This window comes from Pseudovirgaria hyperparasitica (genome assembly GCF_010093815.1).
Source record: "Pseudovirgaria hyperparasitica strain CBS 121739 unplaced genomic scaffold EJ05scaffold_46, whole genome shotgun sequence".
In the NCBI taxonomy this organism is placed as follows: domain Eukaryota; kingdom Fungi; phylum Ascomycota; class Dothideomycetes; order Acrospermales; family Acrospermaceae; genus Pseudovirgaria; species Pseudovirgaria hyperparasitica.
In genome coordinates, this window is record NW_022985594.1 from 1 (window position 1) to 27,693 (window position 27,693).

The window sequence follows — 27,693 nt, forward strand, 5'->3', positions numbered from 1 at the left end:
CTGTAACCTCTCGAGATAAAATTATATACTATATGTCCTTTCGTCTCTTCCAGTCTGTACTCTTAAGCTTCGTCTTCGCTATCAGATCCAGGAGAGACAATCTGGCGGCGCTGATTAACTTTCAATTGGGGCAACGCCTCAACTGGCTCTAGCTCGTCTCCGTCATTATCCATTATAGGCTCTATCTTATTAGATCCTAGGGCAAATAGCAACTTAAACTCCTACCGAGTAGTTAGTGTATTGCTTAAGTATAGAATAGAGATTCTAACGCATTCATGCTGTCCAATCCTGGATTTACAGGCGGTGAAAATATCAACTCCTATATAAGTGGGTCCATGGAGGAGATAGACACACTCGTTTCTTAGAACGAGTTTATATTGCCGCTCTAGATTCCCTTCACCAACGTTGAAGATCTTTAGATTCTTGCTTGCAAGTGGTCCTTCATAGACCCTTTGAAAAAGGCCGTTTTCTGTTTTCTTTGAGAGGAATATGAGATCGCTAGAACTGTGCAGTTCCACTAACGTAATCGGAGTACCACACCTCCTACAAAGGAGACGATAATCTAGACGGCGTTCCGGAACGAGTAGAGGTATAGCTTCCCGCTGTCTAGTAGGTTGTTTTCTGTCTGGAAGTGATGTGCGGAACTCCTCGCAATATTTCTCGAGATATGTCTCGAACGGCTCTGGACTTTCTTTATCTTGAAGGAGGGAAACTTGAGTCATTGTAAAAATATGTGGTTTGAAAATTTACGAACGGGACTAGAATGTAAACTGATAGGCAGGTATAATAGCGAGCAGCGATGATTTTAATGGCCGCCGCCCTCTGTCTCTCCTATGCCTGTCCGTCCGCTTATCGTTCTTTCATGAACTCCCGAGGTGGGGAAGGACCCCCCTAAGAGACGTCGGCGTGATGCGCATCGACTAGACTTGCATCCTCACATGTTTCGAAGCGAACTGGATTGAGCCATCCCGCGGATGTACGAGGGCAGTACCGTCTGCTACCAAGACCACCATGCATAATAATAAAGCAGCATTCGACGCTCAGGTTATTCACGCAACTTGGTGGCTTCCACTCAACCCTGCTCACAAGCACTGCATGATGTCCTAATAGCAGAGTAATCGATCTGAATCCTTACATGTATGGCTTCTTCTCAACCTGACCACGCCATCGGAGGATTGCAGTCCATATATTTCGATTGCCAAGTACAGATTAGTTTATCAGTCACTGAAAGTGCTGGCCCTAAAGGTTTCCCTTAAGTTCCTCTTATACCCCCACCTAGTCTAATAGTGCCTTGAGACCAATCGATAGCTTTTCCGTAACCGTCTATATAAAGCCGATAGTACACTATTCTTAGACATTAGATGCCATTGGATTCGCTATCTGCCTAAAAACGCTATAGGTGTGCCAGCTATTGCTAAAGGGTATGATCGCTTAAGAAACATAGTTTTGTGGACACTCGGTGATGAGTACCCGGAGTGCATGCTGCGACCGCTTACGGTCATGTTGTTGTTGTATGTAAAGAAGAGAGAGTGAGCGACTCAGTAGAAAGCTATTTAACAAAAGACCACTAGTCCCAATCGGGAAGTAGGTACCCCTTATATCTTCGAAAGTTACCTTAGAGCGGATTATTATTACCTAGCTTAACTCAAAGTGCATAGGAACGCCTTCGCCTACTTGAAAGACACTCTCAGTGAAGGTATTCATCGTTGGCACTGCGCATGTAGTGCCAGTAGCTGGCTCCTTGGGGAGCAAGTGTGATGATCGCGAATCATCTGGATTGTATTCCATGACCTTACACTTGATCTCAGCTTGCGATGCACCCAGTTGTCGATTTAGCTCGTTCTGTGGATGAGATAATTTCAGACACTCACTGGGATTTGATTACGACGTTAGGCTTGGTTAGAATACTATACATTTGGGTTACGAAGCAGAAATCAGCATCGAGGTCGACGGGTGCAAGACTTCAATCAAGCGGTTTATTGTATTTTTACATATCAAGCCACACAGACAATCGAAACGCCCAAGATTACGAGGAATATAGAAGTAAAGATATACAGCACTTCCACTAGTATAAAGGTTCAAATATCGCTGTTGTCACTGCTACCCTCCAAGTTGGCAATGTTCGCGGAAATAATGTGTCCGAGAGGTCCCCCAAACGGGAACACAATCTCTGCGGGTATTAATTAGGCTGGGGGTGTCGCGCTCTCCGCTAGAGCATTCCACGGGGGTCGTGAAACGCTTTCCAGTTGGTGGACGGAGTCGACCCCCTCGAGGTCGGCACCAGTCTTGGCCGCAAAGCCCCCCAGCATCGTAAAACTACTCATTCTCCCTTCGTTATGAAGCTCCTCACAGCACGTGACATTGCCCTACAAATCGACAGTACGGTCTCAGGGGCGTTAGGCCGTCTGATGGCAGAGGGGACTTGGACCTACAAGCAAACTGATGTCGGTCAGCAAGCAGGGACATGGTGATGTCTGTCCACTCATCTACGGTGATGATGTTGTGATGTTTCTCATGCTCAAATACCATCGAATTTGACCATGGCCTGCATCTCCAAACGAATGCGAGTGTTCAGCTATGCCCGTCAAATTTTCAATTATGGTCATGGTACGTACGCCTTTGGAGAAAGAACCGTAAAGTGCTGCTACCAAACAGATAAGCAATATTATTGACGCTTCACAGCTTCGCGACCGTCCCGACATCTACGAGATATTCCATCATAAAGAGGCTTCATACATTGTTCTGGAGGACATGGCAAGCCACAACGGCCTTGCAAACCCCTCAACTAAGTACATCTAACTGTTTCTTTCCCAATGCAACCATTCACCAGAACGTGTCTGCCGTAATGAGACTTGCCGCTTGCCTTCTCTCTCGGACACATATACTTAGTAACCACAAGCATTGAGGGGAGCCAGTACCATCAATGATTCATCCTCATAGCACACCAGAATCTAAATTTATAGAATTGATTCTCTAGCGAGTTCATGTCCGAAAGCCTGCTAAATCATGCAGTAAATCGATTGCGCGTTCCGTCTAACCTGCACGTTATGATGGGGTTGGAAGATAGTGACGCAGTGTACTGGCGGCTGGTGTGCGACAAAGCGGCACTGGCACTACTGATCGTCGTATGCGGGATCAAAAGTAAGTCCTCCCGCATGAGATTGCTTCGATGTATGGGTGCATGGATTGCCGCCAAGAGCAGCTTTATCCTGCCAAATCACACCATGCAGGATATCCCTGCACAACGAATTGGAATTCCAGCCAACTGGCTGGGTATCATCATGATCTGGGGGGTTCAATGGCTTGACGTGCCCAAGGATGAGGCGAGTGCACGGCCGGTAAAGATTGGCCATACATGGGGCTGCCTTGGTGGCCTTTGAAGTCTTCCCAGCGCGACTTTGGTATCGACGACCGTAACCAAAATTCATGTGCCAATGGTGTCTCGATAGGTGCTTCTTTATTTCACCCTGCTTTCTATTAGGTCAAGCCGTTCGACGGTCCAGATGGACACGTCCATTGTGACGATACCATCCGTAGTTTGACCCCTGCAGCTACCAAGTCGTGCTTGGTTGGTTCCGCAGTCCTGTGGTCTTCGAGGCAGGCGACATGGAATGGGACGAACGCCGCCCTGTGATAGCCAGTAATTGGAAAAGGTTTTCCGTATCCGTAGCAGACTGAGGCAGATGGGCAGGCTTGATATGATGTGGCTGGCCAGGTTCACAGCATCACCAGCGAAGCTTGCACTTCCGTCGACCGACTGCTGTCTCAGCCTTACGACGTGCGGAGCGGGCCTATCGTAGTATTTGAAGGCGCCATGACCTTTCTCAACTCGACAAATCACTCTCATTTGCCTTCTTTCCCACCGCCATGTATGACCTAACTTCTGACTCTATAGCCTGTCTAGTTCTTGGCTGCATATGTTCCATCTTTGCATCTTTCTCTCTCCTCTATTCGGTTACTACATACAGAGGAAACCGGCCACACATACCTCTGCTTGGAGTTTTGGCCGGCATTCTCTCATCCGCTCTTTCTCTAATAGGAGCATTTCTTGTTCCCATTTCCGTATCGTATTTCCCACGGTGGATACCCCTTTTGACAAGTCTTTCAGCCGCGTTCGGTGCCTTGTTTGAGGTGCGTTACTCTCGCGACTAGCGTCCAATACTGACTTTTTGGCCGCCAGAGCCTTGCTACGTACTCAATGATGCCGTACCTGTCTTGGGAGTATGTCACAGCACTATGTCTCCCATCTAGTCTCGGAATACTATCAACCATAATCACATTGTAAGTCTGAGCCCTATTCTACGACTTACCACTGAGATGATATTAAGCTCTTTTGTGTTTGATGACATAGCTCCAGCGGAGACCATGTGCATCGCCCAATTCTTCTTGCTGTTAGGCGAGATCACATTGATGATATTTTGGTACCGAGCACGCGGACAGGGCCAACAGAGTAGCAGAGAGGGACTAGGAGAAAGAAGGCCAACACGTAAGGAATCCAAAGGAAATGATTTCATAAGTCGAAGTATCATTCGTCACGGGATTTTAGCTGTCCTTATTGTCGCCATTATACCAGCTAGTGTGTGTACCAATAAGGTAAGTCTGTCGTACGGCTATCAAACGTTGCTGATGTTCCAGGGAATACCGTACTCACTATCTCTCACCATCTTGCTGGCTTTGTATAAAACGAACACCTTGTTTATGACGTTACCTCCAGCAATTCGGATGATCGTTGCGTTAATTAATGCCACACGGAACAAAACGCACGGTGGTCGAGAGGCCAACCAAGAGCATTCGAATTTCGGTTCTGAGGAAAAATCTCTGGATTCTTTCGACGGAATAAACGACCGTCCGATGAGCGGAATGAGCTTCATGTGCAGAGGCACATTTCTCACTTCGTCCATCCCTCCTCCAACTCAATTCACAAGTCGTGTCTAATACCTTGCTCTCTCCGAAGTCATCTTTAGGCGCCTGCCGTTTGTTGTTGTACAGTGCGCAAACGACTGGTGGGTCAGGCTCCAAGAAGAGTTCTGATTGATCGGGATGCAGTTTTCGTGCTGGGTTCCATGATATGACGTATCTACTTGGGCGAGTCCGGAATTTCACTGTTCGTTTCGGATTGCGGCCTATACTATACCGTGGTCGGCTTGGAACGTTTCTGGTGCTATGTAATTTTACCATTTCCTATGACCCGGGTCGGTGCTCCAGCCGAAGCTCCAAGCATATTTCCGCCGCCCTTGATGAGTCGCGAGTCTCCAGACGCTAGGCACTAATGCATACGTTATCCATCCAGCACTACTATCAGAGTTTTAGCTTCCTTCCATTGGTCGTAGAGTCTAAGAATGAGGGCTTCCTTCCACATTTGTAACCAGAGTAGGAGAGAAGGGGGCATAGGCTGACTTTCTGCCAAAGTAGTAGAGAGTAAATCCAGCAGCTTATGCGTCTGCTCGGTATGCCCAGGTAAGAATCCCGGCAACCGGCCTGGGGCGAGGCTCGCTGGACCGCAATGATCAGGAGTGGCGAGCACGACATAATCAGGCTGGCTACACTATGCTAGTCTCTTTTGACGGCACGACGACCGTTGAGGGCTTGGACGTGCGGCTACTCCGTGTGTAATTAGGCCATGGATAGCTCTTCCCAGATTTCTACTATTCTTACCGAGCATGACATCGTGATCAAATCTCAGTGAATGTCTGACATCATCTCATCCACAGAACGATCTAGATATCTGATGTCTCCAAAGGGGATCGAGTTGTGCGTAATGGCTGCTGCAATATTTACTCAATTTCAGTGATGTGTACTAGTTCCTATTCTATGTTCACCCTTCACGCAAGGCCCATAATCCACCTTGCGCGATGACATTGGCGCCCTTGTCGAGCAGCAGCTTGACAGTCTGCTGGTGGCCTCCATCTGAAGCTGCCTGGACGCTGGAGCTAAGTAAAAGCGTCACAGCCATAACCAGGTGACCCCTTCTTTGGTGAACTTGCCTAGTGAAGCTTTGTAACCAATAGCACTACTTTCGTTATTGTGCGGCTTTTCAAAACACTTGGTTGACCGCCGGGGATTTCATTACTAAGCGCTATTGAAGGATCATGCCTGATACTTTTAGGAGGATCAAGCTCCAGTCATTCACAGGGTATGACAAATCCTGACTTGCATTGGATACCGGAGATAAGATTAGCGACGCCCAGCAGAGCGCTTGAGCAGCTAGGCGCAGACTCATGCTTCGTCTAAGTTAGAGCCGTTCAGATCGATACTTCGAACGACGAGTACAGCGATTGCAAGCCTTCAAGGCAGGGATACCAGCACATCAATGGGAAAGATAACAGTATATTGCTGAGATATAGATGGTCAAGTAATAGGTCCAGCTTCATGAAATGACTCTCATGGCATAATGCCAGCAGCAGCCCCCTGAGCCCACCTCGCCTCACCATCACCCTTGCGCAAGGACTTTGAAGCTTCAATCACGAGTCAACAACCCCCACTTATCCGTATCCCACCACCAGGGTTCGAAAACACATCCCGCTGTGCTGGGGTCCTCTCTGGCGGGTCTGGTTCACAGTCCCAAAACTTAAGGACACTATTTTCACTCATCGACCAAACCCTCTCTGATATGTTGCCAACACTGGCGTTATCGACCGGTAGACCGCTATCCACATGGGCCGCGTCACGATTATCAAGTCGCGCCTGATCTGGAGGCAAGCCTGTGTGATTGGCCTGGTCAGGATTCTCAGTGAGAGACACCTCTTCCTGACCGCCGATCAAGGTAATTTCGACCACAGCACGTCCCCGGTATGGTAGCAACAACGTGGCTATAGTCACTGCATATTGAGACCTCGTGAGGCGTGGCGCGTCGATGATCCATGGGAATGTATGCTTCGTATTTAATGTTTTCGTGCTCTTGGCGTCCATGAAGAGCTGCAGTACGGGGCGGGCTCGGGGGTTGGTCAGTCTTGTTGACATGGTAAGGCCTCCGGATCCGTTCTCCCACCAGACGTAGGTAGAGCTTCTTAGTGCGCCCTATCATACTAATAAGAGAAGAGAAAAAGAGGTTGCCTGGGATAAGTCAGAACAAGGAGACTGTCAGTTTGAGCAATACTTACCACTCATTTTTGCCGGGCGATATGCTATAGTGTGAGTCTAGGTGTCGGTAATTGCGTATAGTTTGTTCATCAAGTCCGATGTCCATGGCGTCCATCCTGGAAAGATCATCAGTGAGGGATTCGTTCTATGTTTACTGTGGTATCACGCCGAACAGTTGCTAGCGCCAATTTGACTTCCTAGCCAGAGGGGGCTGTGACGGAACAACTTGACTTGCATACTTAGTGCATCAATCTACAGGTAAGTAGCCCAACATACGGCTAAACCGTGGCCCTGACCGCAAAAAGTCGACTTTTTGCGGTCAGGGCCACGGTTTAGCCGTATGATCAAGGTATCAAGAGTCCGGACTGCACGCCTCCAGAGTCATACAATTGCCTTTCCCCCCTACTGTCTCATCCTCCAAGCGCAGATTCCCAGCGCTACTCAGCAGTTGCCTTCTTTCCAACTTTGCCCCCTTCGAGTCCCCTCAATGGCAATCTCCTCCCCGATTACATCTTCCAACTTCGAACATTCTGCGATAATATTAGCATTACGACTTGTCGCCAAATGCTTTAATACTATCGAATCTGTTCGTTCAGCGCATAGATGTTGTGTATTCAAAGACTAACACGGCTATAGTCTTTCGGAGATGCATTCCTCAAAGCGGCTCATGAAATCGAGCCTTCAAGAGGCGAGGAAGAGATGCTCAATGCTTTTCGCAAGTTATCATTAACTATTAGAACACCTCGAGGGCCTGCAGTGTCATTGGACAAACGAAGCAAGACATGTCGAAGTCTCGCAGGCAATAATAAATCCACAGCTAGGGTCTCACGTGGCAGTGGCCTGATATCAAGCATTACTGCTCCTACTAACCATGGCCCAACGAAGGAGGCAACAGGTGGTAGACGAAGCCATGGCAACATTCCAGTGACTGTTATTCCTCCTATTGACCATTCCCGGACGGGAGAGGCTGTCGACCATGGTCCGACGGACGGAGCTCCAGTCGGTAGACAGATAGGCCAGACACAAAGTTACGACAGTGACCCGCTACGGAATGCTAGTAATGCTCAGCTTGAAAAACAAAGTGACATATCCAGCGGTAGCATCACCGGGGAAACTGCTGTCAGCAGACTCGAGGCCTTGATCAAAGACCATAAAACCGTCAAAACATCCCTCACCAAGGGCGCGATCGACAGACTGGTGAAGATTGTTAGAAAGATGTCTATCCAGGATCTGCCAGAGACCACAATGCCTCGCATGAGACCGCCCGAATCCGTCAAAGAATTATGGGAGCAATACAAGCAATTCGACCGCCAGTGTATGGAAAGACGTCGGGTGTTCCAAATGGCGCTGACATTCTGTTGGGTCAGAGAAATAGAGAGGTGTCCAACGCGGACGGATAATAAAAAGATCCTCGAGGAAATCGCCTTGAACGTGGGGATCTCGAAAGAAGACACCAAGGAGATGTACGGACTGTATGCCTGTGGTGTCACGCTATTGAGTCTACAACCAAGGGTGTGGATCATGACAGCGGGTATGAAGCTGGATTCGTAGTATGTGTAGTCCAGCCCTTACATGTACATAATGCTGACACAGAAGAGCTTCACCAGATTAAGCGCTGAGGCCACAACAGTTCTCCATGAGTATATAGACACATACTGGGGAAACTCAGTCGAGCTTGACCGTACTGTCGTCGAAAGAGTTCGAGAGATTGTTCCTATCATACCTGAATTTGATAGCTGTGCCTCGACTTATTATAAGCAAGCATTAGCGCGCTCGCCGCTACCCTTGACTGTTGAAGAAAGACACGGACACTCCACTGTGAGTCCAACAACTATATCGAGTCGACAGTCGAGTACGCGTCCATCTTCATCAAATCTATCCGCAAGTACATTTTCGGGTGCGGATTCGAACAGTGTCGATCATTACGATCACGAAAATGCAGGTTCTAGGAAGCGGTGGATATCAGAAGGCCACGACCAACAGAAGCGGAAGCGTTTACTCGCCGATCAAGACACTCCTATCATATTGGAGCACACAACTGTATCCCCACAGAGCTCGAATGGACTAATAATACCGGAGGTTATTGCGAACAACCCCGCAATCCTCACAACCACACCATCGCAGACATCTCCCGAAGTCCTAGACCGCAATCAACCTCAACAGGCGACAAACTTAGGGCTAACGACAGACTCGGACATGCGGGAAGACGTGATTATCCAGAATAACTCGCTCGTCTTACGAGACAACTACAACCATTTCCCATCGCTCGATGGTTTCGGACAGAGTTTCACGGCGATGACCCAGGATGTCTCGTTCGTCTTTCCACCAGACAGATTTGATCGGCTCGATGGTTTCGGGCAGAATTTTACGGCTAACATTGATGGATTCGGGTATCCAATGCCTGTTTCATAGGATCATCACAGGACGGATACAAGGTGGGCCTGAACGCGATATAGCCCTGGCTTTCTTATCATTTTCAAAGTTCCCGCAGTGCCCAGTCACATGGTCAGCATGTCTTTACCAGAAATAATGTATTGTTCCCGCTTTAGTCTATGACCAGACATTTAAGCGGATCATTATTTCATTATTGTACAACCAAGAAAACCACATCTCCTCGCACACATGATACCGAATTCGAGGTGCAGAAGATTGCTATTCCAGGTTCGAAAGAGCTCCAATTCTCGTTATCAGTCGAGACGTGTGAGGATCCCTGCAAAACCACTATAGGGACGAGGTATGTATCCCGAGTTCGATTGATCATAAATTTACCTTCCTGTGGTTTCGTCGGTCGTAGTAGGCCCCAGAGGGTCTAGTAGGCATCAACGATTGAACCCGTATTTCGTTGGCTTAACTTACTGGTCTTTCCTTCCATATTCCAAGAGCTAACTTCTGTGCGCTATCCTCATACCCTGGAGTATGACATTGCCAAAACCCAGGCAACTTAGAATCTTGGAACTGCCCTTGTTCTTCTACCGCCTTCGCCAGTGCTGCTCGATGCTCTTCAACATGTTGTGGGAGAGTGAAGCTTGCAAGATGTTCAGGCATACTAGCAGAGGGTAAAACAGCGTAGATTCAAACAAACATGCGCTTTCAGACTAGGTAAACCTTTGTGCGCTGACGCGATGTGATCGTAAATTTCCCGCATATGCCACGAAATGGCGGGGCAGCACGTGCTGTCCCGTAACGCTTTCGGATCACGTGGCTAGAAGTTTCACCGAGTAATATTTTTATCTTGATGACTCTGACTCTAAGCGCCCGCCCGCCATGTAGCTAAGACGGACGGATTTGATCTACACTTCTTAACAATCGTTCAGCCAAGCCTGCGATCCAAGACCCAAGTGTTATCAAGCCGCTATTCAATCATTATCCTAGTGGACATGGATTAACCTAAGATGTCATCGATCGTGCCTTCATACCGTGGGGAGAAGCCAGGGAGCTGGATCCGAACGTTGCAGACCAGATCGTCATCATTATTACCGATACCAAAGTGGAAAAGCTGACTCGTATCAAGTTCGTTGCATACCGCGGCCATAGTCAACGTTTCTATCACCAAGTCAGACTTGGTTGAGACCTTATGTCTAATCTTCTTCATCTTTACGCGGATTCTTCTTATATTAATTTAGCTAATATATCGCATTGTAGAAAATAAAAAACGCTAATATTACAATGCCGATAACGTGACTTAGTTTATTACGGACCGTGATAAAAGTATAGGGAAGGCATGGAAGGGGATCTTAAGCTGGTCATGTATATTCGTCCCGCCGCCCGGTATCCAATACCTAGTATTATTCACTACCTAGCTACTAGTTATCTACTCTATTAATATCTATATCCCAAAGCGACCTAGAAAAAGGACAAAGTGAGAAAGTTGGAGGCGTTGAGACCCGACTAGGTTGGGTTATGGAGAGGTCGGCTCATCCATATGCTCGCCCTGAATCGCCAGCGATACGGAAGACAAACATAGCGATCCGTTGAATCCTATCGTATGCACTCGCGCGTGGTATCAGCGTATGGCTATAGGATCGACCCCCCCACCCTTTGTTTCTATCTTACTCTACGATTGGCTTATTACTAACGCGTCAGCCTATGCAAAAAGCAGAGAACAGGGTGTGGAAACTAACGAGGAAAGGTACTAAACCCGTGAAGGGTCCTTCGCAAGTAGAAAACGAAGCGTAGGCTATATATATGAGTCAAAGCCTGCGATGCAGCCTAAATTATAGATGGCCATCCTTATAAATTCAGGCACTATAAGCATGGTGTCTAAAGTACGCAATGACGCATGAACGCTGTCCTTCTGACATAAATGAGCAGTAAGTAAGTAAAGGATATATCTGACTAGTAAAGAACGCTCACGATAACAGGCAGACCAGGGAATCTCGGTGCGGTATGTATCCTTTCGGTATGTGAGGCTATTTCACTAAGTCTCTTAAAGCGGGTTGGAAACCAGCGAGTCCAATCACTCATGTTATACGAGAGAGCTTCAGCCTCGGTCCGCGTTATCTTGAGTTTACGCAGTCCTTTTGAGTATGGAGGACGAGAAACCTTAGCGCTACCGCTATCCGTCTGTAACCTTTTCAGCGCGACTCTTGGCACACGTTGCGCGCGCAATACACCACTTCTTCTCCTATCCGTTTGTCCATCTGTTTATCCATAGTTACATCCGTCCGTAACTTTTTCAGTGCAACTCTTGGCACGTGTTGCGCGCGCAACACACACATTTTCTCTTATTCTTAAAAACCTATATTTCCTTTAATAACTCTAGTATTAGGACTCTAGAAGGTATTATAAGATCTCATATACTTATATTTATATCTAAAGAGTATCTATTAAGTTCTTTTAAAGAATCTTAAAGAGATAGATGATAGAGAAAATCTCTATTTTCTCTTTATCTTTACTATATACCTGGGTACTTTAGAAGTTACCCCTCCTAAGTTATTATAGAGCTTTTCTTAGAATAACTAATTAATATATTATTGTTCTCTTAATTTTTTTATATAGGAAGTAAGAGACTATATAGAAGTATATTTAGGTATAATTAAAAACCTCCTAGAGTCTTAGTTCTGGAGTTATTGAAGAAAATATAGGTTTTTAGGAAATAAAGGTATCGGTAAAAAAACGTGTGTTGCGCACGTAACACGTGCCAAGAGTTGCGCTGAAAGAGTTACGGACGGATCCGTCGTTTTCCTAGAACCTGAGTCGCTTGGCATTTTTCAATTTCACGCGTGTGTTCACACACCCCAATTAGATAGCTATTTTACCTCTCTACCTCTATATAAGGGTCTATATATAATAATATCTATATAGACTTATAGAGTAGAGTAGGGCGATTAATCCTATATATTTTTTAAGCTCTATACTCTCTAATTCACTCTATAATAAGAGGGTCTAGTTTCTTAGAGAAGAGGAAGAAGGTGGTTTTCCTAGAACCTGACGCGGTTTTCGCACGGCCCTCTTCTAAGAACTTTTTAAGATCCTTCTCTACATATGCAGCCAAGAACCAGACAGGCTATAGAGTCAGAAGTTAGGTCATACATGGCGGTGGGAAAGAAGGTAAATGAAAGTGCTCCGTCAAGTTGAGAAAGGCCATGGCGCCTTCAAACCTAATTACCAGCAGAGCGCGGACCAGTAGTTGGTTCCTGGCTGGCATCCCTCGGAGAACGATCCTGGTCGACGACGACAACGACAACGAAAAGGCAACAGGCACCAAGCCTGCCCATCTGCCTCAGTCTGCTACGGATACGGAAAATCCTTTTCCAATTGCTGGCTATCATAGGGCGGCGTTCGTCCATTCCATGTCGCCTGCTTCAAATACCACAGGACTGCAGAACCAACCAAGCACGACTTGGTAGCTGCAGGGATCAAACCACGGATAGTCTCGTCACAATGGACGTGTCCATCTAGACCGTCAGACGGCATGGATTTTAGGTACGGTCGTCAATACCAAAGTGGCGCTGGGAAGGCTTCAAAGGCCGTCTAGGCAGCCCCACGTATAGCCAATCTTTATTGGCCGTGCACTCGCCCCATCCTTAGGCACGTCAAGCCACTGAACCCCCCAGACGAGATCATGATGATACCCAGCTAATTAGTTGGCTGGAATTCCAATTCGTATGATCCTGCACTGCTTTACCCGCTGAAGAGCTCCCACCGCCCTAATACAACGCAGCTTCTCCTTCTCCTCCTTTAGTCCAATTATGCCTGTAACACGACCATCTTTTGATACTGCTGCGCGGCAGCAATGGCCTGTAAGTGCCACGTTATGGCGGGAGCGCATGACTGACGAAGCTTCCAAATTCATGCGCTCCGTTGTTGAAAAGGAGCTAGCCAAGCTCGACCTCCCAGAGACCAAGGACTCTCTCAAGCCGCTTACCTCTGCTTTCTGGGGTATTAATCAACAATCTAACCACGCATCGCCGGGCATCGACACATCCAGCCAAGGGAGTTTGAATTCGATGCCGAACCACTCTCTCACTCGCGTAATAGAGCCACACAGTTCTCGGCGCATAGAAGCTACCGGAGACAGTTTTCATCCCAACCTCACAACCTCACCTGGCATTGTGAGCAGTTCCGCGGACTCAAGCCGTGCCAGTCCATCTACTGCACCATCGACGCCGCCTGACGAAGGAGCTGACACCAGTAGCGCACGCAACCCATCGTCCGAATCGACTTCGTCCATTGATAAAGCAGCTTCTGGGCTTTCAGAGCATCCCATTCAGCATAGTCAAGCTGCTGGCAAGCATCCAAACCTTTGTCCCACACAAAGTTCTGTACTAGAAAGTGGATCCAACTTGAATGCCAGTACAAGGCAACGGACGCAAAATAATGGCGATTCATCCTCAAGTCTGACTGGAGTCTGCATAAGCACCACACCGTCACGAATACACCTTGACGCAGTCGCGCGGGATATGGCTGTAGGTGATGATTCGTCTGTCCACGGATCTCACAGCGGCTGCAATTCCCATTTAGTCGCACCCAACCCGACAGAAGATGCAATAAGCCTGCCTGGCACCAAAAGACCATATTCGGGGCCAGCGAATGATGCCGATTTAATCGAAGACAATATATGCCATGGTATTAAGCGGTTTCGAGGGGATTTTCGTTTTTCGGGGAGCAGACTACAGACGGGTTGAATGGGCGTGGTACAGCTAGTCGGCAAGACTTAAATGTCACTGTGAGAAACCTCATAGCGCCGGTCTCTGACATCACAAGTAAAGGGAATTCTCATGTTCAATGATGCCTGCTAATTGTCATAGGTCAGCAGTCAGTTCTTCCTGCGGTTCCTACGGCTCCTACGAGCGTAATTGGTGCGTCCATAGCCGTAGCGGAAACGTTGTCAACTAACAAATCGAAGGGGCGATTCAGTTTGAGAAGACCTATCTTCAAGACATAATTGTCAATGGACCCAGCAGTATTCTAGGCGATATATGGCTCGGTAGTCTGCCAGGGTTCCCACCATTCATTTCATTAAGGCCGTCAAAGAGATTGGACGGCATGATTAAGTCATTCGGTCAAGAGGTCCCTATCCCCTCACCCGCTCCAGCAGCTCTAATTCAAAGAGATGGGTTTGGTAGATCGTTTTTGAACGAAGCCGGGGGGACATCTTTTATATCGGTTGAGGTGTTAGATGAGCAGTTGGTAAATGATTTTGTCCAAGCTAGCAAGCAAGAATAATGACAAAATCAGTACTCCCACAAGGTCATTCGTCATCAATTAAATTTTACAGTACGAAAAGCGAAGGTAGGGACTGCTATCTTTATACTCGTAATAACCTATCTAGCCAGGACGCGTTTATCTCTCAAGAATTTTATAGCGTCCGACATATGCTTCGTCTTGCTATTGGTGATATTATAATGACTACCTGATATGATAACACACCGTGTCTCCCCTGTCTGGTCGACGGCTCCATCCTCCGTGACAGCCCATCCTGTTACTTGAGATTTGAACTGCCCAATTACCTCCTCTCTCACCTCTGCCTCTTCAAGTAAAAGGCTGCCGCTATCAAAAGAAAACTCAACCATCTTCGCCGCCTGGCCTTGTATTGCCTCAAGCCCCAGAACGTTTTCCAAGCCCGTGATCTTGAGGCAGTTGGTAAACTCTAGAAAGAAGTTACGATCGATAGTTCCAGCACTGACTGGCGGACCTTCGCGAAACTCAGAGGGGAATAGAAGCGGACTGCTCCTCTCGCCTTCGGATGTACGGCTGGTTGCATCCACCAAGATAATGTGAGCATGTATTTTGTGTAAATCGATATCAGAAATGCAAGTAGGTCTGGTCCAATACCCGCGCGGTTCGGATATGCGAGTGCCTAAGAGTATTTTTCCCACAGGGATGGTGGTATGGCGATGGAGGAGTCGCAGTCGGAACTGGCTCTGGGCGGAGTAGGTTGAAATTATTGCACAGAGTTGTTTAACTCCATCGGATAGTACGTTTATTTCAGGAAATGCAGTGTCTGGGGGGAGTCGATTGTGACTACCTTCGATAAGCAAGAAGTCTGCGAGCATGAAGCTGGAGCATGGACTAACCATCTCGTGGAAGCCATCAACGTCTCTTTCGTAATGTTCTCATTCAATCGTAGAGTATCTGCCATCTCAATGAAAGATGTGCTGTGCTGATCAAGAGCGCCTTTGGTTGCTGAGGGGAAAATTCGTAGGTTGAGGCATTTACCTCTAGGCCCGTCCAAGGTTATCTCAATAAACTTAGACCCTCACGTAATCAACGCCAAGCCGCTAAGGCGGCAGTTGTTGCTCGGCAGCAATCGAAGAGTATATACAAAAAGGAGTGTCGATCTGTACTGCACGTGACCGTTCACCGCTACTCACGCCAGCCCGGCTCACATGCGTGTAATTCTGGTCCAGCCTTCGGCTGATTCCTGACACCATACGATTTTGGGGTGTCTTGGTTATGCGAGCGGGTAGCAACGCGAATAGCATAACTTAGCTAGAAAAATATATTAAATACCTATCTAGGTAGTTCTATCTATATTAAATTTTTTATTATGGGTTTGCTGGGCTGGAAATTGTAATCAACCCGTGTAGTACGAGCGGCTTATCCCTAAAGTAGTCCGTAACACAAGAGTGTTCCGGCTTTGCAATAGGCAAAGGTGTTTAAAGGGCTTCGGTAAGATCAAACTTGGTTTGAGTACCATTCTACATCGAACGAAGAATGGATAGAAAGCACCATTCGAGCGTCGACATTACAGCAAGTGCCCTGGGCCTCCTCGTACCATATCCTCCCAACACAGCTTCTTCCAATCTACGATCTGACATACCAGCTCCGGCTTTCCGTTTAGAGGAAAGTTCCGGACACAGCGGAGTCAATTTGGTTTGCTATGAAGGGGGATACCGGCGCTCTGAAGCATTCATTTGGCGAAGGGCTGGCGTCTCCAGTAGAAGTGAGCAGTTCTCGAGAGCTCTCTTTGGTAGCAGTATGCAATGCGCCTGTTGATGATGGGTGAGTCAGAATATGGAATCAAGTAGCATCAGCTGTATCGAGAAAGCTACTGACCGCCCATTCTAGGTCCTATGACCATGCATGGGAATATGCATATCGCAATAGTTACAGCATAACGGAGCTTAAAGGGCTAGAATGCATTATGACTAACACGACCGTTCATAGAGATTGGAGAGAGGAGCAGAACTTTTTTCCAGTCCATGAAATTGTCTTTGGCCGATCATCTAAGCTGCTGAAGACTGAGCTTGACGAAATCCGAGCGCCGTATTTGCCACGGTGCGAGACATGCGGCAGAAGAGGCACGATAAAACACTACCTAGCACTCTTCCCCGACCTCCACGACCAACGACAGACACTTATCAATGCCACGAAGACCTCCGACACATCACGATGGCTCCATGAACCAGTTCGTCGATCGGCCCGCGGAGATGGCAGGCAGCAGTCGAGCAGCTCCTTCTCGACGCCTCATCCGCAACCTCGCCTCCCATAAGGAGTCGGCGGAAGGTCGTCGTCGTCCACGGCCTTGGCGGCATCCGTATATCCATAGTTGCATGGGAAAGCTTGGCGCCCGATGTTCGCCGTGTCACTAACACGCACGATTTAGTATAATCGACATTTTTATCTATTACTACTATACCACGCTTATATAGTATTAAAGAGGTAGTATAACTAATATATAGTACTATAGACCCCTAATACCTCCTCTATATCCATCTAGAGCGCCTTTAAATATAGGGGTGTATACCTAGCTAGACGTAAGAATATCTCTATATAACTACTCTTTTTCTATAGTTTTAGAGGTATTATAGATAATATAAAGTAATATAAAGGCTATAGAGATATAATAAGGATTATATAGAACTAATTTTTAGTAATATTTAGTACTATATAAGTATCATACGGTGGTAATAGATAAAAATGTCGATTATACTAAATATCGTGTGTGTTGGTGACACGGCGAACATCGGGCGCCAAGCTTTCCCATCCATGCAACTATGGATATACGGATCCATCCATCGGATCCGATCGGCTGCTGTGGGTGGGTTGTCTGTGCGTGAGTGACCAACCGATTTCACGGGACTCCTCTTCCTCCACCTCTATGCGCTGCGTTGGCGGCCCTTCCTCCTCGACCACAATATCCAATGAATCCGAGGTAGCTTCAGGGACTTTCTCGAGAGCCGATTTAAAAAAACGCTCGATGACATTTTTCCTTCTTACCGGCTCTTTCCTGAATGCTCTGCGATATTCGTCACCAGTCGCTGTAAATCCTGAGGGTTCTCCCATGGCGTCAAGTAATTTTTAGAAGGACTACATAATTAATTCATTGCCTTTACAGAGATTTCAGCATGCTCACTAGATATGCAACCCGCAAAGGAATCTTACCCGAAGGGTGCGAGAGGTGATCAGGCATTGTCGCTTCTCGAAAGGAACTCTTAACGATGTCGCGTCGACTGCGCGGTGACTTGTTGAATTCAACCTTGCACAGTTCCTTGAGGTTTTTCGATAGACCGCTTGGAAGGTCGATTTCGTGTATGAATCGATTGAAGTACTTTGTTTATTAGCTCTCATAATTGCGTAAGATGCGAGCGGTCGTACGTGGTGTGATTTTTGCTCCCCCATCTCGATAACGAGGCTGATGAAAGTCTACTCAGCGGACCAAAATGACAGGAGAATTGTTACAAGTCAATTTGTGGAAGAATAAGCCCTTGTCGAACGTATAGAGAAACGAATGCAGGCACATGTTAATGAACTGACTACAGAGAGTTGTCGTACTCTCTCTTATACAATGACTTGGTAAAAGAACCCACATAACTCCATCACATCTAAGGGGAGGACAGGAGTGGGTGAATGGATGCATCAACATGGCGTACTTTGTCCCAATGGATCCTGTAATTTGTGTATCAATGCATTGGAAAGATCAGTGGGTCCAACTCTCACTACAAGTGCTCTCCCAATAATGGCTGCTTAATTCGTATCATCCAGCCAGATATACTGCAAATCATTAATATTGACACACAGATCTCCCAATTTCTGCACTCTGTACTTGTGCAAGATCTTCGGTCCCAAGTCGTGTATAGAGCGCACGAGTATGCACAGGCGGAAGTGTGCTCGGATCTCAAAGGGGTCACCGTGTACCTTGTAACATGGTGGAGCACCTTGTACTTGGGAATATGGTAGATCACTATATCGCGCTAGCGACTGTAATCGTGCGCTCTGTAATATGGTGGAGCAAGTGATTCGGAACATGGTGGAGCAACAGACGAGATCATGATGATACCCAGCTAGATGGTAAGCTGCTCCTGGCGGCAATCCATGCACCCATACATCGAAGCAATCCAACAAGTCCAGCATGGATGTTAGGTTCCGATCTCCACCCACGCTGGGATACCTATGCGATGGAGGTATATTGAGATTCAAAATTCTCCAGTCGAGAATGGCATATCTTCTATTGGGATGCCAGGTTGGGAGGCAGGCCTCGAGCGGGAGGACTTACTTTTGATCCCGTATACGACGATCAATAACTCGAACAATGCATGAATGAAGCTACCCCTGCCGCCTTGCACCCTGTCAGGGGCTCTGCCGTTGCTGGCACTTACTGGGCAATCGGAGTGCTGGTGACGAAGACACTCCTTCCGGTTCCCTTGTTTGTAAAGCCTCTCACCCCGGCCGGTACTTTGTATTCGTCTAGATCGACACGATGCTAGAAATTATCCATGCAATGTAATCAGTGACAAGAGCATTGGTCTCACCTATGAATCGATTGGGCAGCTTAGGCGAATCCTACCGGTACACGCCATGGGTGTAGGTAGCTCTTATTCAGAATAGCAGAGCCTTTAGCAATATGACCCGTCGTTACAGTTGGCCCCTCCATCCTGTCATTTCGAAACTATAGTTTACTTTGCATAAGTGGCTCAAGGATAAACGGACCAAAAGGGTCTCCAATCCAGACGACAGGCCACATGCTTGCGAATTGGTATCGAGAAGAGTGTGGTTGTATGTTCAACCTACTTCAAAGCTCAGCACGACGATTGCTTAGATACAATCACGCAATCTAAAAGTAGCATCATTCTAACCGAAAGCGAGGATTCGACATAGACCGATCAGGCTGGATAGAGACTGCTTCGTTGGCTATGTTTAGTAAACTTAGACTACGCCTCGGTAAGATCATGGCTCAGTAAGGGCATGGCTCAGTAAGGGCATAGCTCAGTAAGATATCGACTCAGTAATGCCGACTCAGTACAGTCATGGCTCAGTTGAATAGACCTCTTACAAGAGTATAGTAAATCTTCTCTACGGCCTTAGTAGCTAAAACCTACTCCTTAGAATAAGTAGCCTACATACTAGGAACCTCTTATTACCTAAGAGCTATTAATAGCTAATATAAGTAGTTAGTACGCTTTACAAATAATTTACACGCCAGCTGTTGTATACTATTCCCATTTGGCAGTCTAATAAAAAGTTGAGTCGATTGGCATGGAAAGTATGCTCACTTCCCATGATCATGCCTGCTAACAACGCCCTGACACCGCATGTATTCCTTTCTCGCCTTGGTTAGTCCTCTGTCTGGTTAAGCTGCTTCTCCATTTTAACACTTACTAAAGGCAGGCAGTAACATGGATTTTTATTGATATCCAGCTAAATCTAATTTATTCACGCCGGTAATACTGCAATATCTGATGCTCGCTGGATCGAGTCGCAATACGTACGATACATGCGGATCTGCTGCGCCAAGTTCATGTTTTCCTCTACCAGTCTCTCTAGGGTCGTCGTATGCAGCTGTTCTCGACAGGAGTCTATCTCGGAGATGATGCGCTCGATGTCTGTTGCTGTCTCATAATCATAGCAGACATAAATACACTGCACTGGTTGTGGTCCGGCCCATTTTTCTGAAGATAGCCGTAATGTGGAAGGGCGCTCAAGACGATTTTAGCATCATTGGGGCCGTCTTGCGGTTGGGTAAGAGCCTCGATTTCTCATGTCAATATCCTATAAAACAAACAGTTCAGTTCCTGAAGCACTTTAGTTTACCTCGCGGTATATTTGAACCGAGCTGTCAGTTCTAGTAGTAGAATTGAAGTTGACTCAGTTGAACTGAAGTCTAGTAGATAGTCTGTCTAGAGTGAAGAAGTAGCGTAAAAATACGGTAAATTTAAGTTTATATAGAAGATTTTCGTACGCCTAGACGACTCTTATATATTTGTCCCTATTGGCACACAAGTAAGGCAGGGTCGAGACCCGATCCCAGGCCATTGAGGGCGCACCGCTATTTTCAAGTCTAAGTAAATTTGGGTCAGCGCAAGATGTACATGACGAGAATCATATAACCACCCCCGTAGTCATTTGGTCTCTCCAGCGATTTGACATGTCCCGTACCCGCTCAAGTCCAATTCCTGTCCGAAGGGGCCTTCGACAATTGCGCTGTAGCCTACGGCAGCCTTCAGCTGAGGTTTGTAATGATCGTCTTTTCATGCTCTTGCAATGTCTGGTATATGTAGAATGGGTGAGACTCCATGAGCGAGCCAAACAAATATGCAACTGGACTGTGTCGTATCCCTGTGTCATTCCGCGCTCCTCAGGACGAAGCGCTGGTCAACTTGCTGGCTAACAGCGAGACTGAGAATCTGGACATGGTTGGCGAGGTGGAGAACATGGGCTTGGAATTGGGATGCATGCCGTCGCTTTATAAGAGCATGAGTCTGCAGGGGAGCTGGAACGTTTGCTTTGCTTAACACTCAGACACGTGAAATTTCGGACTGCGTGTTCGGCTAACGAAATGAGATATGTCTATTAAATTATGAAATTCATGCTTGAGAATCTCTCATCTTGGTGCAATGCTAATGCGAGACTGACGCGGGAACGTCCGTTTTCAAGTTCCCATTCTTTGTTTTCTTTCGTCCAGACCGGTACTCAATTTCACACCTGGTCATATAAAGATACTGTCCTGACCATGTCCTAGGTCAAGACTAACAATGCAAGGTACGTTCGTCGGCACCCCACCCGGAGAGAATGACTAGGTAACATTGCCGCCTAGCTGATGATGATCTTATCCACGAGCAAGGCGAATTTTTGGGGCGGATTTAGCACATCCCTTGGAGTAATGCACTAAAACAGGGGTCCTATCCATAGTGGTAGATATCCCTGGAAACGCCTCATGCCTGTTGGCCTAGGTGCTGCCGCCTATGCTTGTCTGTATTCCAGAACCTCAAAACGAGAAGACCTCAAAATTCGCTACGATATGTTGTTGGCGCGCTCGCAGCTTCCACATAGCCTTAGAAGACCAATGCCACCCTGCGAAGGACCAAAGCTGTCAGCGTTCAAGAGAGGGGGGCTTGCTATCCACTTCATAAAGCTTCTCAGTTCGTCGCCGCGCTTGGACGGATCTGAAGGAGCCGAAGGAAGCCACAGCTATGTCTTCAAAGTTCGCATAGGTAAGAAGAAGTATGCACTGAAGGTGGTAGGTACATACGCGCATAGTTGATCACGACTATATCGTTCAGGCCTAATATGCGTCTAGTTCAAGTTCTTCAGTGTCGAGCACGAACGCTCTTCAGTATCTCCTACCGATAAGGTCAAGGCAAGCGATGAGATAATCGCTTATCACTCTGATCCATTTTTTGCAGAGTGTAGAGCATACGGAATTCTCCTCCTCAACCCTATATCCACGGCGCCATAGCCAGCTTGGCTCGCCACGAGTTGAGAGACGCTCAATAGGGATACGGTATCCATGGAGGCGTGTCCAATCAATCGTCTCGTAGCCTTCGGGAGACTCAAAGTCAAAGGAAGTATTGTCTAAGTCGTCTCGCCGAGCACGTGCAATCGTCAGAGCATCACCAGAAATAGGTACTGCTGGTAGTATATTGAGTGACTCAGCTGCAGACGCGGTGGCTGAGGATGGGACAGACATGTTCAGGTGACGATTGAGGTTCTTCAGAGAGGTAAAAACGCGTGATAATTCATGGATATTGGGAATATTCGACATCCGCAGACATGTCTTATATGGTATATCCGCCTGATTCATGTTGCTGACTAGAATCAACGTATAAACCTAGTAGAGTTCGAAGATTTTTCACGTCGGCGAGCAACCTCAACCCTAGAACCTGTCTATATTCGACTAATATGGGTATATACAGAGCCTCAAGTTACACGTCACTTAAGAAACAGTCTCCCTTACATCGTAGAGTCAGGTTTATTCAAGAAACTCACCATAAGAACCTGGCTAAAATCGACTAATCTGGCTATATATATAGCCTCACGTTACATGCCGTCTCCAAAGTGATATCCGCCCCACATATTCAATCTAACACAAGCAATCTGACCAATCGGATTGAGATTGTACCGTCTTGGCAATCTTCCATGAGGCGTAGATTGAGCTTGTATTCTCTATTAGAATATTTGAGCAGATTGAGCTTGCATGGATTCGGATTGTATGTGCCGAGTATAGGGCACATCGAACCTGCAGGAGTCCAGCGACTTCGAACTGGTGGCCCAGCGTGGTTCAGAGGGTCATGGAAGGAACCGAGCAAATGGACGTATAAAGGGCTTACGAAAGCCCAGACATCTATACTCCTCCAAGCTCGCACCGGCGCCATAGAACTCCCATATCACCTCCACCAGAGCTGTCCCAGATACACCTCCATGGTGCGAGGCATGCGGCAGAAGAGGCACGATCTCCACGACCAACGACAGACACTTGACAATGCCACGAAGACCTCCGACACATCACGATGGCTCCATGAGCACTCTAAGGACGTAGCCCAGTGGATGCTCCAGTACCTCCCCCTCCCCCAGTTCCAATGGACCCGGACCCATATGCCGGGGACCCCTCGGGAAGACTTTAATTATTGGTCAAAGGCAGCCCTTGATTTGATTTGATTCTTCACGCTGCGGGATGCCAGTTGGTCCCTTAGCTAATCTACCAAGGTACGCTATTCATAGTAGCGCCAGCCTGTTTTGTCGTTGATGTTTAACCTCGAGAGTAATTTTCGGCGAACTTCAAGTTTTCACCCACTGCGGCTGATCCAATCTGGTGGTATCTCTGGAACGCGGGGCTGCTGTACCATGGGTTGCGTTCTTGATCGGCCACGAATTACTTTATTCGGCCTTTCATTCCTCGCACGATTCATGGTCAGAGCGGCAAACGTCCAGGTCCCTGCAAAGATTGTGGCTGCGGCGCAGTAACAGACCGACGGCTTATGATCATCCGTATGAAATTAGATCCAGAAGAGATATCTACGGCACTCGTCACATGGGTACTCTCTTAAGCCTATAAGTGGCCGGGTACGGCGAAGTCTGTTGGTTGGCGGCACAATTGCACTAGGTCGGGTCTGTAGCCAAAAATTCCAATAAGTAAGGGAGGTTATATCACAATTTGAGTGCCGTTGTAAAAGCGTACGAAAGTCATGATAAGTCGGCTCCTGGGGGTTAGTCATAATATCACTTGAGCGTAGCGACCATCCATTTAGAACATGTTCCCGTGCGAGTGATGACCATGTGAGCGATGGATCCATACGACCATCCGGATTCATGGATGGATCCGTCTGTAACTTTTCAGCGCGACTCTTGGCACGTGTTGCGCGCGCAACACACACTTTTTCTCTGATTCTTAAAAACGTATATTTTCTTTAATCCCTACGCCCAGCTGCAAAAGTCGTGGATCGCATCTCGCCACGGTTCCGATTCCCGTTTGCAGGCTATCTATATATTTAGACTGCATCCTCTCATAAGTAGATCAGTTACAGAGATCTGCGACAATTATTGTTACATGCCTGAGAGAATGTTGCTAAATTTACCGTCAGAGCTCATCTTTGACTTGCTAAACCACGTAGGTTCTTTCTAAAGTCGCGGACGTAGTCTAATACTAGTAGCTCACAATCAATAACCTCTGCGAAGTAAGACTTGTCTGCAGGAGGATGGACGATGAAGTCAAAAGGATTGTACATTTCCGAGTACAGTTAGACTTGGCCACTCCTCTACACGCAATAGAGACTTTGTCACTATCCCGATTCGTTCGTCAAACACTCTGTATTCACCGGGACACAGATCTTATCTCTTGGGACCACGCTACATCTTACGTACAAAGATGTGTCCCGAACTCGATCGAAGCTGTCTACATTGATTCTTCGATTCCCACAGTCGACGAGGTATTTCTGCGGAATGTACTGAACAACCATCGGACTATTCAGCACATTGATGTCAGGAGACGACTACGTAGTTCGAGTGCTTGGTTACGAGCTATTTTGCCGCCAAGTGTCTCGCTCTTTTATGGTACTAGGCAAGACATCGATGCCTTGTTAATCACTGCACATCCTTCAACCATTACAAAACTTGAACTAGGCTATATCGGGAAGATTGGTAATCGCACCGTCTCTCTAAAAGATTTTGAGACATTGAGAACTCTTCGCCTTATTGGTTTCGACTTACAATGTTTTATTGAGTTGCATAGAGTTGTTAACCAGCTCAAATCCATCCAGATCATGCGCTGCACTGGCGTTGCGCGATTCCTGAGCCAGATACCACCTGCTACGCGCATGGACGAGTTCGAATGTTGTTTGCATTACAGTGATACTGCATCAACTATAAGTGCTATTGAAGGATTCCTTGAGAGAGTTCGTGGTCTTCATAAACTAGGGCTCAATTATCAGGAGTCTACTAATCGAGTGAGACCGAACTACATACGGCAACATTCGAAGAGTCTTAGACACTTCGAACTTACATCTAACCAGCACCTAAATTTTTTATGCTGCGAAGCATGGTCCGTGGTGTACGAGTGTCAGTCTCTGGAGTATTTAGGTCTGAGTATTGCCAACCTTGGACCGGAGAGCGCGCAGATTGGGATTGAGTGGGTACACTTGCTCTTTTGGGGGCTTGTAAGTCAAACTATGGTAAACATGTGTTGCAACGAAGTTAAAAATACATCAGTGGCTCCATCTCCTGCGATACCCAAAACACCCTACGCTCCGAAGCTTCCGTCTGACTGGCGCATGCGCGTTTTATGGCCACATATCCCACAAGGATATCGAAGAATCACTTGGGAAAGCTCGGCGTTTCTTACAAATGCGGCTTCCATTAAGGATGCTATGCATTAATCCAGCATATACAGATGCAGAGATTGAGAAATTGTATGAGTACGGCAGCCCTACACTAGTGCCGCGTGTAGTGTTAGAAGATGGCGAGGAGCCGGATGGGGAAAGGTACAAGAAGACCCGGAGATCCGTCGTTTTCCTAGAACCTGAGTCACTAGCACACGCGTGTTCTCTCCCCCATCTTTATACCTACCCGTCCCACGTACTTCGGAGTTGTAACCTCTGAAGTGCTCCCGACTTGAACTGTACATATGCACTTCAACGGTACTATATAGACAATATATTCAGATTTAACAACACCCCCATGCCTACAGTCCCTTATGCGTACCAAAATGAGGAGGAGAAGGTCCAATCTGCCATTCGTGACTTTCGGATCGCGAAATTTGGATCATTAGCGGCCTCGGCGTGTCATTATCGCGCTATATACCGTCGCGTCTTGTATCGCAATCGCGGTATACCACCAAAAACCGCGCAAACCAAGACTTCTAATAGGCTTAATCCACGGCAGGAGCTTACCCTTAAGGAGTATATACACCACTGCGACGAGATTGGTGTATCTGCTTTAATTAGGCAGATTCGGAGTGCTGCAGAGTATACGTGATGCTGAGCCTGGTTCTGACCATATACCACGGCTAATTGGACGTGACTGGGTTACGCGTTGGCTAGCACGTAATCCCGAGTGTAAAAAGGTAAAGCAGAAGGCACGAGAGTCTACACGTATTACAGTAGAGGACGTAGTAGAGATGAAGGGCTTCTTTATAAAGTCGCCTTTGGTACTGAAACAAATCGCGACTATATGACGTCTATTGAATGCATTCTAGTAGATGGCTACGTGCTCCCTCCTTTACTTATTATGAAGGGAGTCATAGTATGAGAGAAATGGATAAGTAGAGAGATAGGCCTACTAGGTGACTATAAAGTATCCTGCTCGGAATCTAGTTATATAAATGACCAGCTAGCCCTATCGTGGATTCAACACTTCGACAAACATACAAAATCTCGTATACTTAGCGCCTATCAACTCATTATATTAGATGGAGTAGTATCCCATTTAACCGTCGAATAGCAGAAAGAGAATATTGTCAGGACAATCGAAACATCCGGATGCCCAAATTCAGACTGCTCTGAAGGTACTCCCTTGGCCTCGAATGGTACGGCAGCACAGCAAGAGAATCCTACACGAGAGCAGTCCACGACATGCCAGAAGAGTTTTTCTGGCGCGTAATTGATCTTTGACTTCATTTAAGATACAAATCCAATTTTGGGCTGTGGCCTCAATATATAATCAAACTCTCGGCCCAATCGATACTGGGCCATGTATTGATCTTGACACACCTGCTCTGTTCCCAGGACTTAAGTTCCCAGCTTTCAACTCGCATTAGCCATGAAGACCCACGTGTATCCCTGGAAGCGCCTCATGCCTGTTGGCCTGGGTGCTGCCGCCTTGGCTTGTTTTCTAGTATCGCTATACGCTGCTACAAATAAGAGAGTGCTTCGCGAGGGCATCGCAATCATCAAGGTAAGACATGTTTTGGCTGACGCGGTGCCCAGCACTGACTCTAAAACACAGTTCAATAAGCCAGAGCTTCCGTTGGTGCCAAAACATCGAAGAAGTAACACATTTCGCGATATAAATGTCCCACACCCTGGCCTCCCTAGCCTCGACCCCCAAGACATCGACATACCCATACCGGTGATGCCCAATTCCAACGAGATCCAGAGCAAAGTGCTTAGCGCCATTGGCAGCGCACAAACGGCCACAAGCAACGTGATTGATGAGGTTCAAAACACGGCCGGTAATATCATTGACAAAGCAAAAAACCTGACCAACATCGCTCTACCACGGAACATCACCATTGGCACTCAGAGCTACTGTGTCAACTTAGACCATGATACGACTTGTCGAGATCTTCCCCTGGACTTGTCCTCTCTACTACCCGCGGACACACTCCATGTCCTCGAGTCCGTTATGCCAGGCTTTTCATCATTAGCCGAGAAGCTAAATCGGTTTACAGTCCCGATCTTCTTGTACATACTCATTGCCGGGATCATGTGCTCATTCAGTCTCTGGCTGGCTTGTATT

General features: G+C 47.1%; 14 protein-coding genes across 14 annotated transcripts; 8 read left to right on the forward strand and 6 right to left on the reverse strand.

Annotated features, from left to right (window-relative positions):
• EJ05DRAFT_296625 (uncharacterized protein) lies at positions 1 to 1,056 on the reverse strand. The gene is made up of 2 exons (XM_033740565.1): positions 270 to 1,056; positions 1 to 221 (listed from the first exon to the last, which is right to left on the reverse strand). The coding sequence occupies exons 1-2, from the start codon at positions 720 to 722 to the stop codon at positions 63 to 65; spliced, it is 612 nt and encodes a 203-aa protein (XP_033594989.1). The 5' UTR covers positions 723 to 1,056; the 3' UTR covers positions 1 to 62.
• A 2,967-nt stretch (positions 1,057 to 4,023) lies between these two features.
• EJ05DRAFT_296675 (uncharacterized protein) lies at positions 4,024 to 5,117 on the forward strand. Its single transcript, XM_033740566.1, has 3 exons — positions 4,024 to 4,281; positions 4,329 to 4,593; positions 4,636 to 5,117. The coding sequence occupies exons 1-3, from the start codon at positions 4,199 to 4,201 to the stop codon at positions 4,933 to 4,935; spliced, it is 648 nt and encodes a 215-aa protein (XP_033594990.1). The 5' UTR covers positions 4,024 to 4,198; the 3' UTR covers positions 4,936 to 5,117.
• Positions 5,118 to 6,353: 1,236 nt separating this feature from the next.
• Positions 6,354 to 7,343, reverse strand: EJ05DRAFT_481207 (uncharacterized protein; the record flags this gene model as incomplete). Its single annotated transcript, XM_033745023.1, has 2 exons — positions 7,101 to 7,343; positions 6,354 to 7,053 (listed from the first exon to the last, which is right to left on the reverse strand). A coding segment is annotated over exon 2 (478 nt), but the record flags the coding sequence as incomplete, so codon positions are not given.
• An 83-nt stretch (positions 7,344 to 7,426) lies between these two features.
• EJ05DRAFT_296735 (uncharacterized protein) lies at positions 7,427 to 9,155 on the forward strand. Its single transcript, XM_033740567.1, has 3 exons — positions 7,427 to 7,666; positions 7,717 to 8,630; positions 8,677 to 9,155. Coding segments are annotated over exons 1-3 (1,014 nt in total). The 5' UTR covers positions 7,427 to 7,567; the 3' UTR covers positions 8,678 to 9,155.
• A 509-nt stretch (positions 9,156 to 9,664) lies between these two features.
• EJ05DRAFT_505950 (uncharacterized protein) lies at positions 9,665 to 10,125 on the reverse strand (the record flags this gene model as incomplete). Its single annotated transcript, XM_033747759.1, has 2 exons — positions 9,665 to 9,889; positions 9,937 to 10,125. The coding sequence occupies 2 exons, from the start codon at positions 10,123 to 10,125 to the stop codon at positions 9,665 to 9,667; spliced, it is 414 nt and encodes a 137-aa protein (XP_033594993.1).
• Positions 10,126 to 13,071: 2,946 nt separating this feature from the next.
• On the forward strand, positions 13,072 to 14,333 carry EJ05DRAFT_296856 (uncharacterized protein). The gene is made up of 3 exons (XM_033740568.1): positions 13,072 to 13,185; positions 13,244 to 13,322; positions 13,440 to 14,333. Exons 2-3 carry the CDS (start codon positions 13,272 to 13,274, stop codon positions 14,205 to 14,207), a joined length of 819 nt encoding a protein of 272 aa, XP_033594994.1. The 5' UTR covers positions 13,072 to 13,185; positions 13,244 to 13,271; the 3' UTR covers positions 14,208 to 14,333.
• A 519-nt stretch (positions 14,334 to 14,852) lies between these two features.
• EJ05DRAFT_459017 (uncharacterized protein) lies at positions 14,853 to 15,729 on the reverse strand (the record flags this gene model as incomplete). Its single annotated transcript, XM_033742567.1, has 2 exons — positions 15,600 to 15,729; positions 14,853 to 15,546 (listed from the first exon to the last, which is right to left on the reverse strand). Coding segments are annotated over exons 1-2 (759 nt in total), but the record flags the coding sequence as incomplete, so codon positions are not given.
• Positions 15,730 to 15,990: 261 nt separating this feature from the next.
• Positions 15,991 to 17,276, forward strand: EJ05DRAFT_515575 (uncharacterized protein). Its single transcript, XM_033748611.1, has 2 exons — positions 15,991 to 16,527; positions 16,594 to 17,276. Exons 1-2 carry the CDS (start codon positions 16,406 to 16,408, stop codon positions 17,015 to 17,017), a joined length of 546 nt encoding a protein of 181 aa, XP_033594996.1. The 5' UTR covers positions 15,991 to 16,405; the 3' UTR covers positions 17,018 to 17,276.
• Positions 17,277 to 18,151: 875 nt separating this feature from the next.
• EJ05DRAFT_296886 (uncharacterized protein) lies at positions 18,152 to 18,920 on the reverse strand. The gene has a single exon (XM_033740569.1). It carries the CDS (start codon positions 18,877 to 18,879, stop codon positions 18,493 to 18,495), a length of 387 nt encoding a protein of 128 aa, XP_033594997.1. The 5' UTR covers positions 18,880 to 18,920; the 3' UTR covers positions 18,152 to 18,492.
• On the forward strand, positions 18,812 to 19,197 carry EJ05DRAFT_481212 (uncharacterized protein; the record flags this gene model as incomplete). The annotated part of the gene is made up of 3 exons (XM_033745024.1): positions 18,812 to 18,839; positions 18,877 to 19,031; positions 19,100 to 19,197. Coding segments are annotated over exons 2-3 (211 nt in total), but the record flags the coding sequence as incomplete, so codon positions are not given.
• A 272-nt stretch (positions 19,198 to 19,469) lies between these two features.
• EJ05DRAFT_296934 (uncharacterized protein) lies at positions 19,470 to 21,171 on the reverse strand. The gene is made up of 2 exons (XM_033740570.1): positions 20,854 to 21,171; positions 19,470 to 19,644 (listed from the first exon to the last, which is right to left on the reverse strand). Exons 1-2 carry the CDS (start codon positions 21,088 to 21,090, stop codon positions 19,597 to 19,599), a joined length of 285 nt encoding a protein of 94 aa, XP_033594999.1. The 5' UTR covers positions 21,091 to 21,171; the 3' UTR covers positions 19,470 to 19,596.
• A 508-nt stretch (positions 21,172 to 21,679) lies between these two features.
• Positions 21,680 to 22,201, forward strand: EJ05DRAFT_515576 (uncharacterized protein; the record flags this gene model as incomplete). Its single annotated transcript, XM_033748612.1, has 2 exons — positions 21,680 to 21,982; positions 22,043 to 22,201. The coding sequence occupies 2 exons, from the start codon at positions 21,680 to 21,682 to the stop codon at positions 22,199 to 22,201; spliced, it is 462 nt and encodes a 153-aa protein (XP_033595000.1).
• Positions 22,202 to 24,123: 1,922 nt separating this feature from the next.
• EJ05DRAFT_296947 (uncharacterized protein) lies at positions 24,124 to 25,905 on the forward strand. Its single transcript, XM_033740572.1, has 3 exons — positions 24,124 to 24,349; positions 24,393 to 25,394; positions 25,447 to 25,905. The coding sequence occupies exons 1-3, from the start codon at positions 24,290 to 24,292 to the stop codon at positions 25,834 to 25,836; spliced, it is 1,452 nt and encodes a 483-aa protein (XP_033595001.1). The 5' UTR covers positions 24,124 to 24,289; the 3' UTR covers positions 25,837 to 25,905.
• A 973-nt stretch (positions 25,906 to 26,878) lies between these two features.
• On the forward strand, positions 26,879 to 27,693 carry EJ05DRAFT_296962 (uncharacterized protein; the record flags this gene model as incomplete). Its single annotated transcript, XM_033740573.1, has 2 exons — positions 26,879 to 27,129; positions 27,181 to 27,693. Coding segments are annotated over exons 1-2 (648 nt in total), but the record flags the coding sequence as incomplete, so codon positions are not given.

Excerpts from the sequence above, each read along its gene's own strand:
- EJ05DRAFT_296675 (XM_033740566.1), top strand. The coding sequence starts at position 4,199 with ATGATGCCGTACCTGTCTTGGGAGTATGTCACAGCACTATGTCTCCCA. Across the intron at positions 4,282-4,328 it reads CTATCAACCATAATCACATT|CTCTTTTGTGTTTGATGACA; the intron begins GTAAGTCTGAGC and ends GATGATATTAAG. Across the intron at positions 4,594-4,635 it reads CTAGTGTGTGTACCAATAAG|GGAATACCGTACTCACTATC; the intron begins GTAAGTCTGTCG and ends CTGATGTTCCAG.
- EJ05DRAFT_296886 (XM_033740569.1), bottom strand. The coding sequence starts at position 18,879 with ATGCTGGACTTGTTGGATTGCTTCGATGTATGGGTGCATGGATTGCCG.
- EJ05DRAFT_296856 (XM_033740568.1), top strand. The coding sequence starts at position 13,272 with ATGCCTGTAACACGACCATCTTTTGATACTGCTGCGCGGCAGCAATGG. Across the intron at positions 13,323-13,439 it reads CTGCGCGGCAGCAATGGCCT|CCGCTTACCTCTGCTTTCTG; the intron begins GTAAGTGCCACG and ends GACTCTCTCAAG.
- EJ05DRAFT_296625 (XM_033740565.1), bottom strand. The coding sequence starts at position 722 with ATGACTCAAGTTTCCCTCCTTCAAGATAAAGAAAGTCCAGAGCCGTTC. Across the intron at positions 222-269 it reads GGATTGGACAGCATGAATGC|GAGTTTAAGTTGCTATTTGC; the intron begins GTTAGAATCTCT and ends ACTACTCGGTAG.
- EJ05DRAFT_296934 (XM_033740570.1), bottom strand. The coding sequence starts at position 21,090 with ATGACACAGGGATACGACACAGTCCAGTTGCATATTTGTTTGGCTCGC. Across the intron at positions 19,645-20,853 it reads ACCAAATGACTACGGGGGTG|TCTCTATCCAGCCTGATCGG; the intron begins GTTATATGATTC and ends CCAACGAAGCAG.
- EJ05DRAFT_515575 (XM_033748611.1), top strand. The coding sequence starts at position 16,406 with ATGAAGGGGGATACCGGCGCTCTGAAGCATTCATTTGGCGAAGGGCTG. Across the intron at positions 16,528-16,593 it reads AATGCGCCTGTTGATGATGG|GTCCTATGACCATGCATGGG; the intron begins GTGAGTCAGAAT and ends CGCCCATTCTAG.
- EJ05DRAFT_296735 (XM_033740567.1), top strand. The coding sequence starts at position 7,568 with ATGGCAATCTCCTCCCCGATTACATCTTCCAACTTCGAACATTCTGCG. Across the intron at positions 7,667-7,716 it reads GCTTTAATACTATCGAATCT|TCTTTCGGAGATGCATTCCT; the intron begins GTTCGTTCAGCG and ends ACACGGCTATAG.
- EJ05DRAFT_296947 (XM_033740572.1), top strand. The coding sequence starts at position 24,290 with ATGCCTGAGAGAATGTTGCTAAATTTACCGTCAGAGCTCATCTTTGAC. Across the intron at positions 24,350-24,392 it reads TCTTTGACTTGCTAAACCAC|CTCACAATCAATAACCTCTG; the intron begins GTAGGTTCTTTC and ends TAATACTAGTAG. Across the intron at positions 25,395-25,446 it reads ACTTGCTCTTTTGGGGGCTT|TGGCTCCATCTCCTGCGATA; the intron begins GTAAGTCAAACT and ends AAAATACATCAG.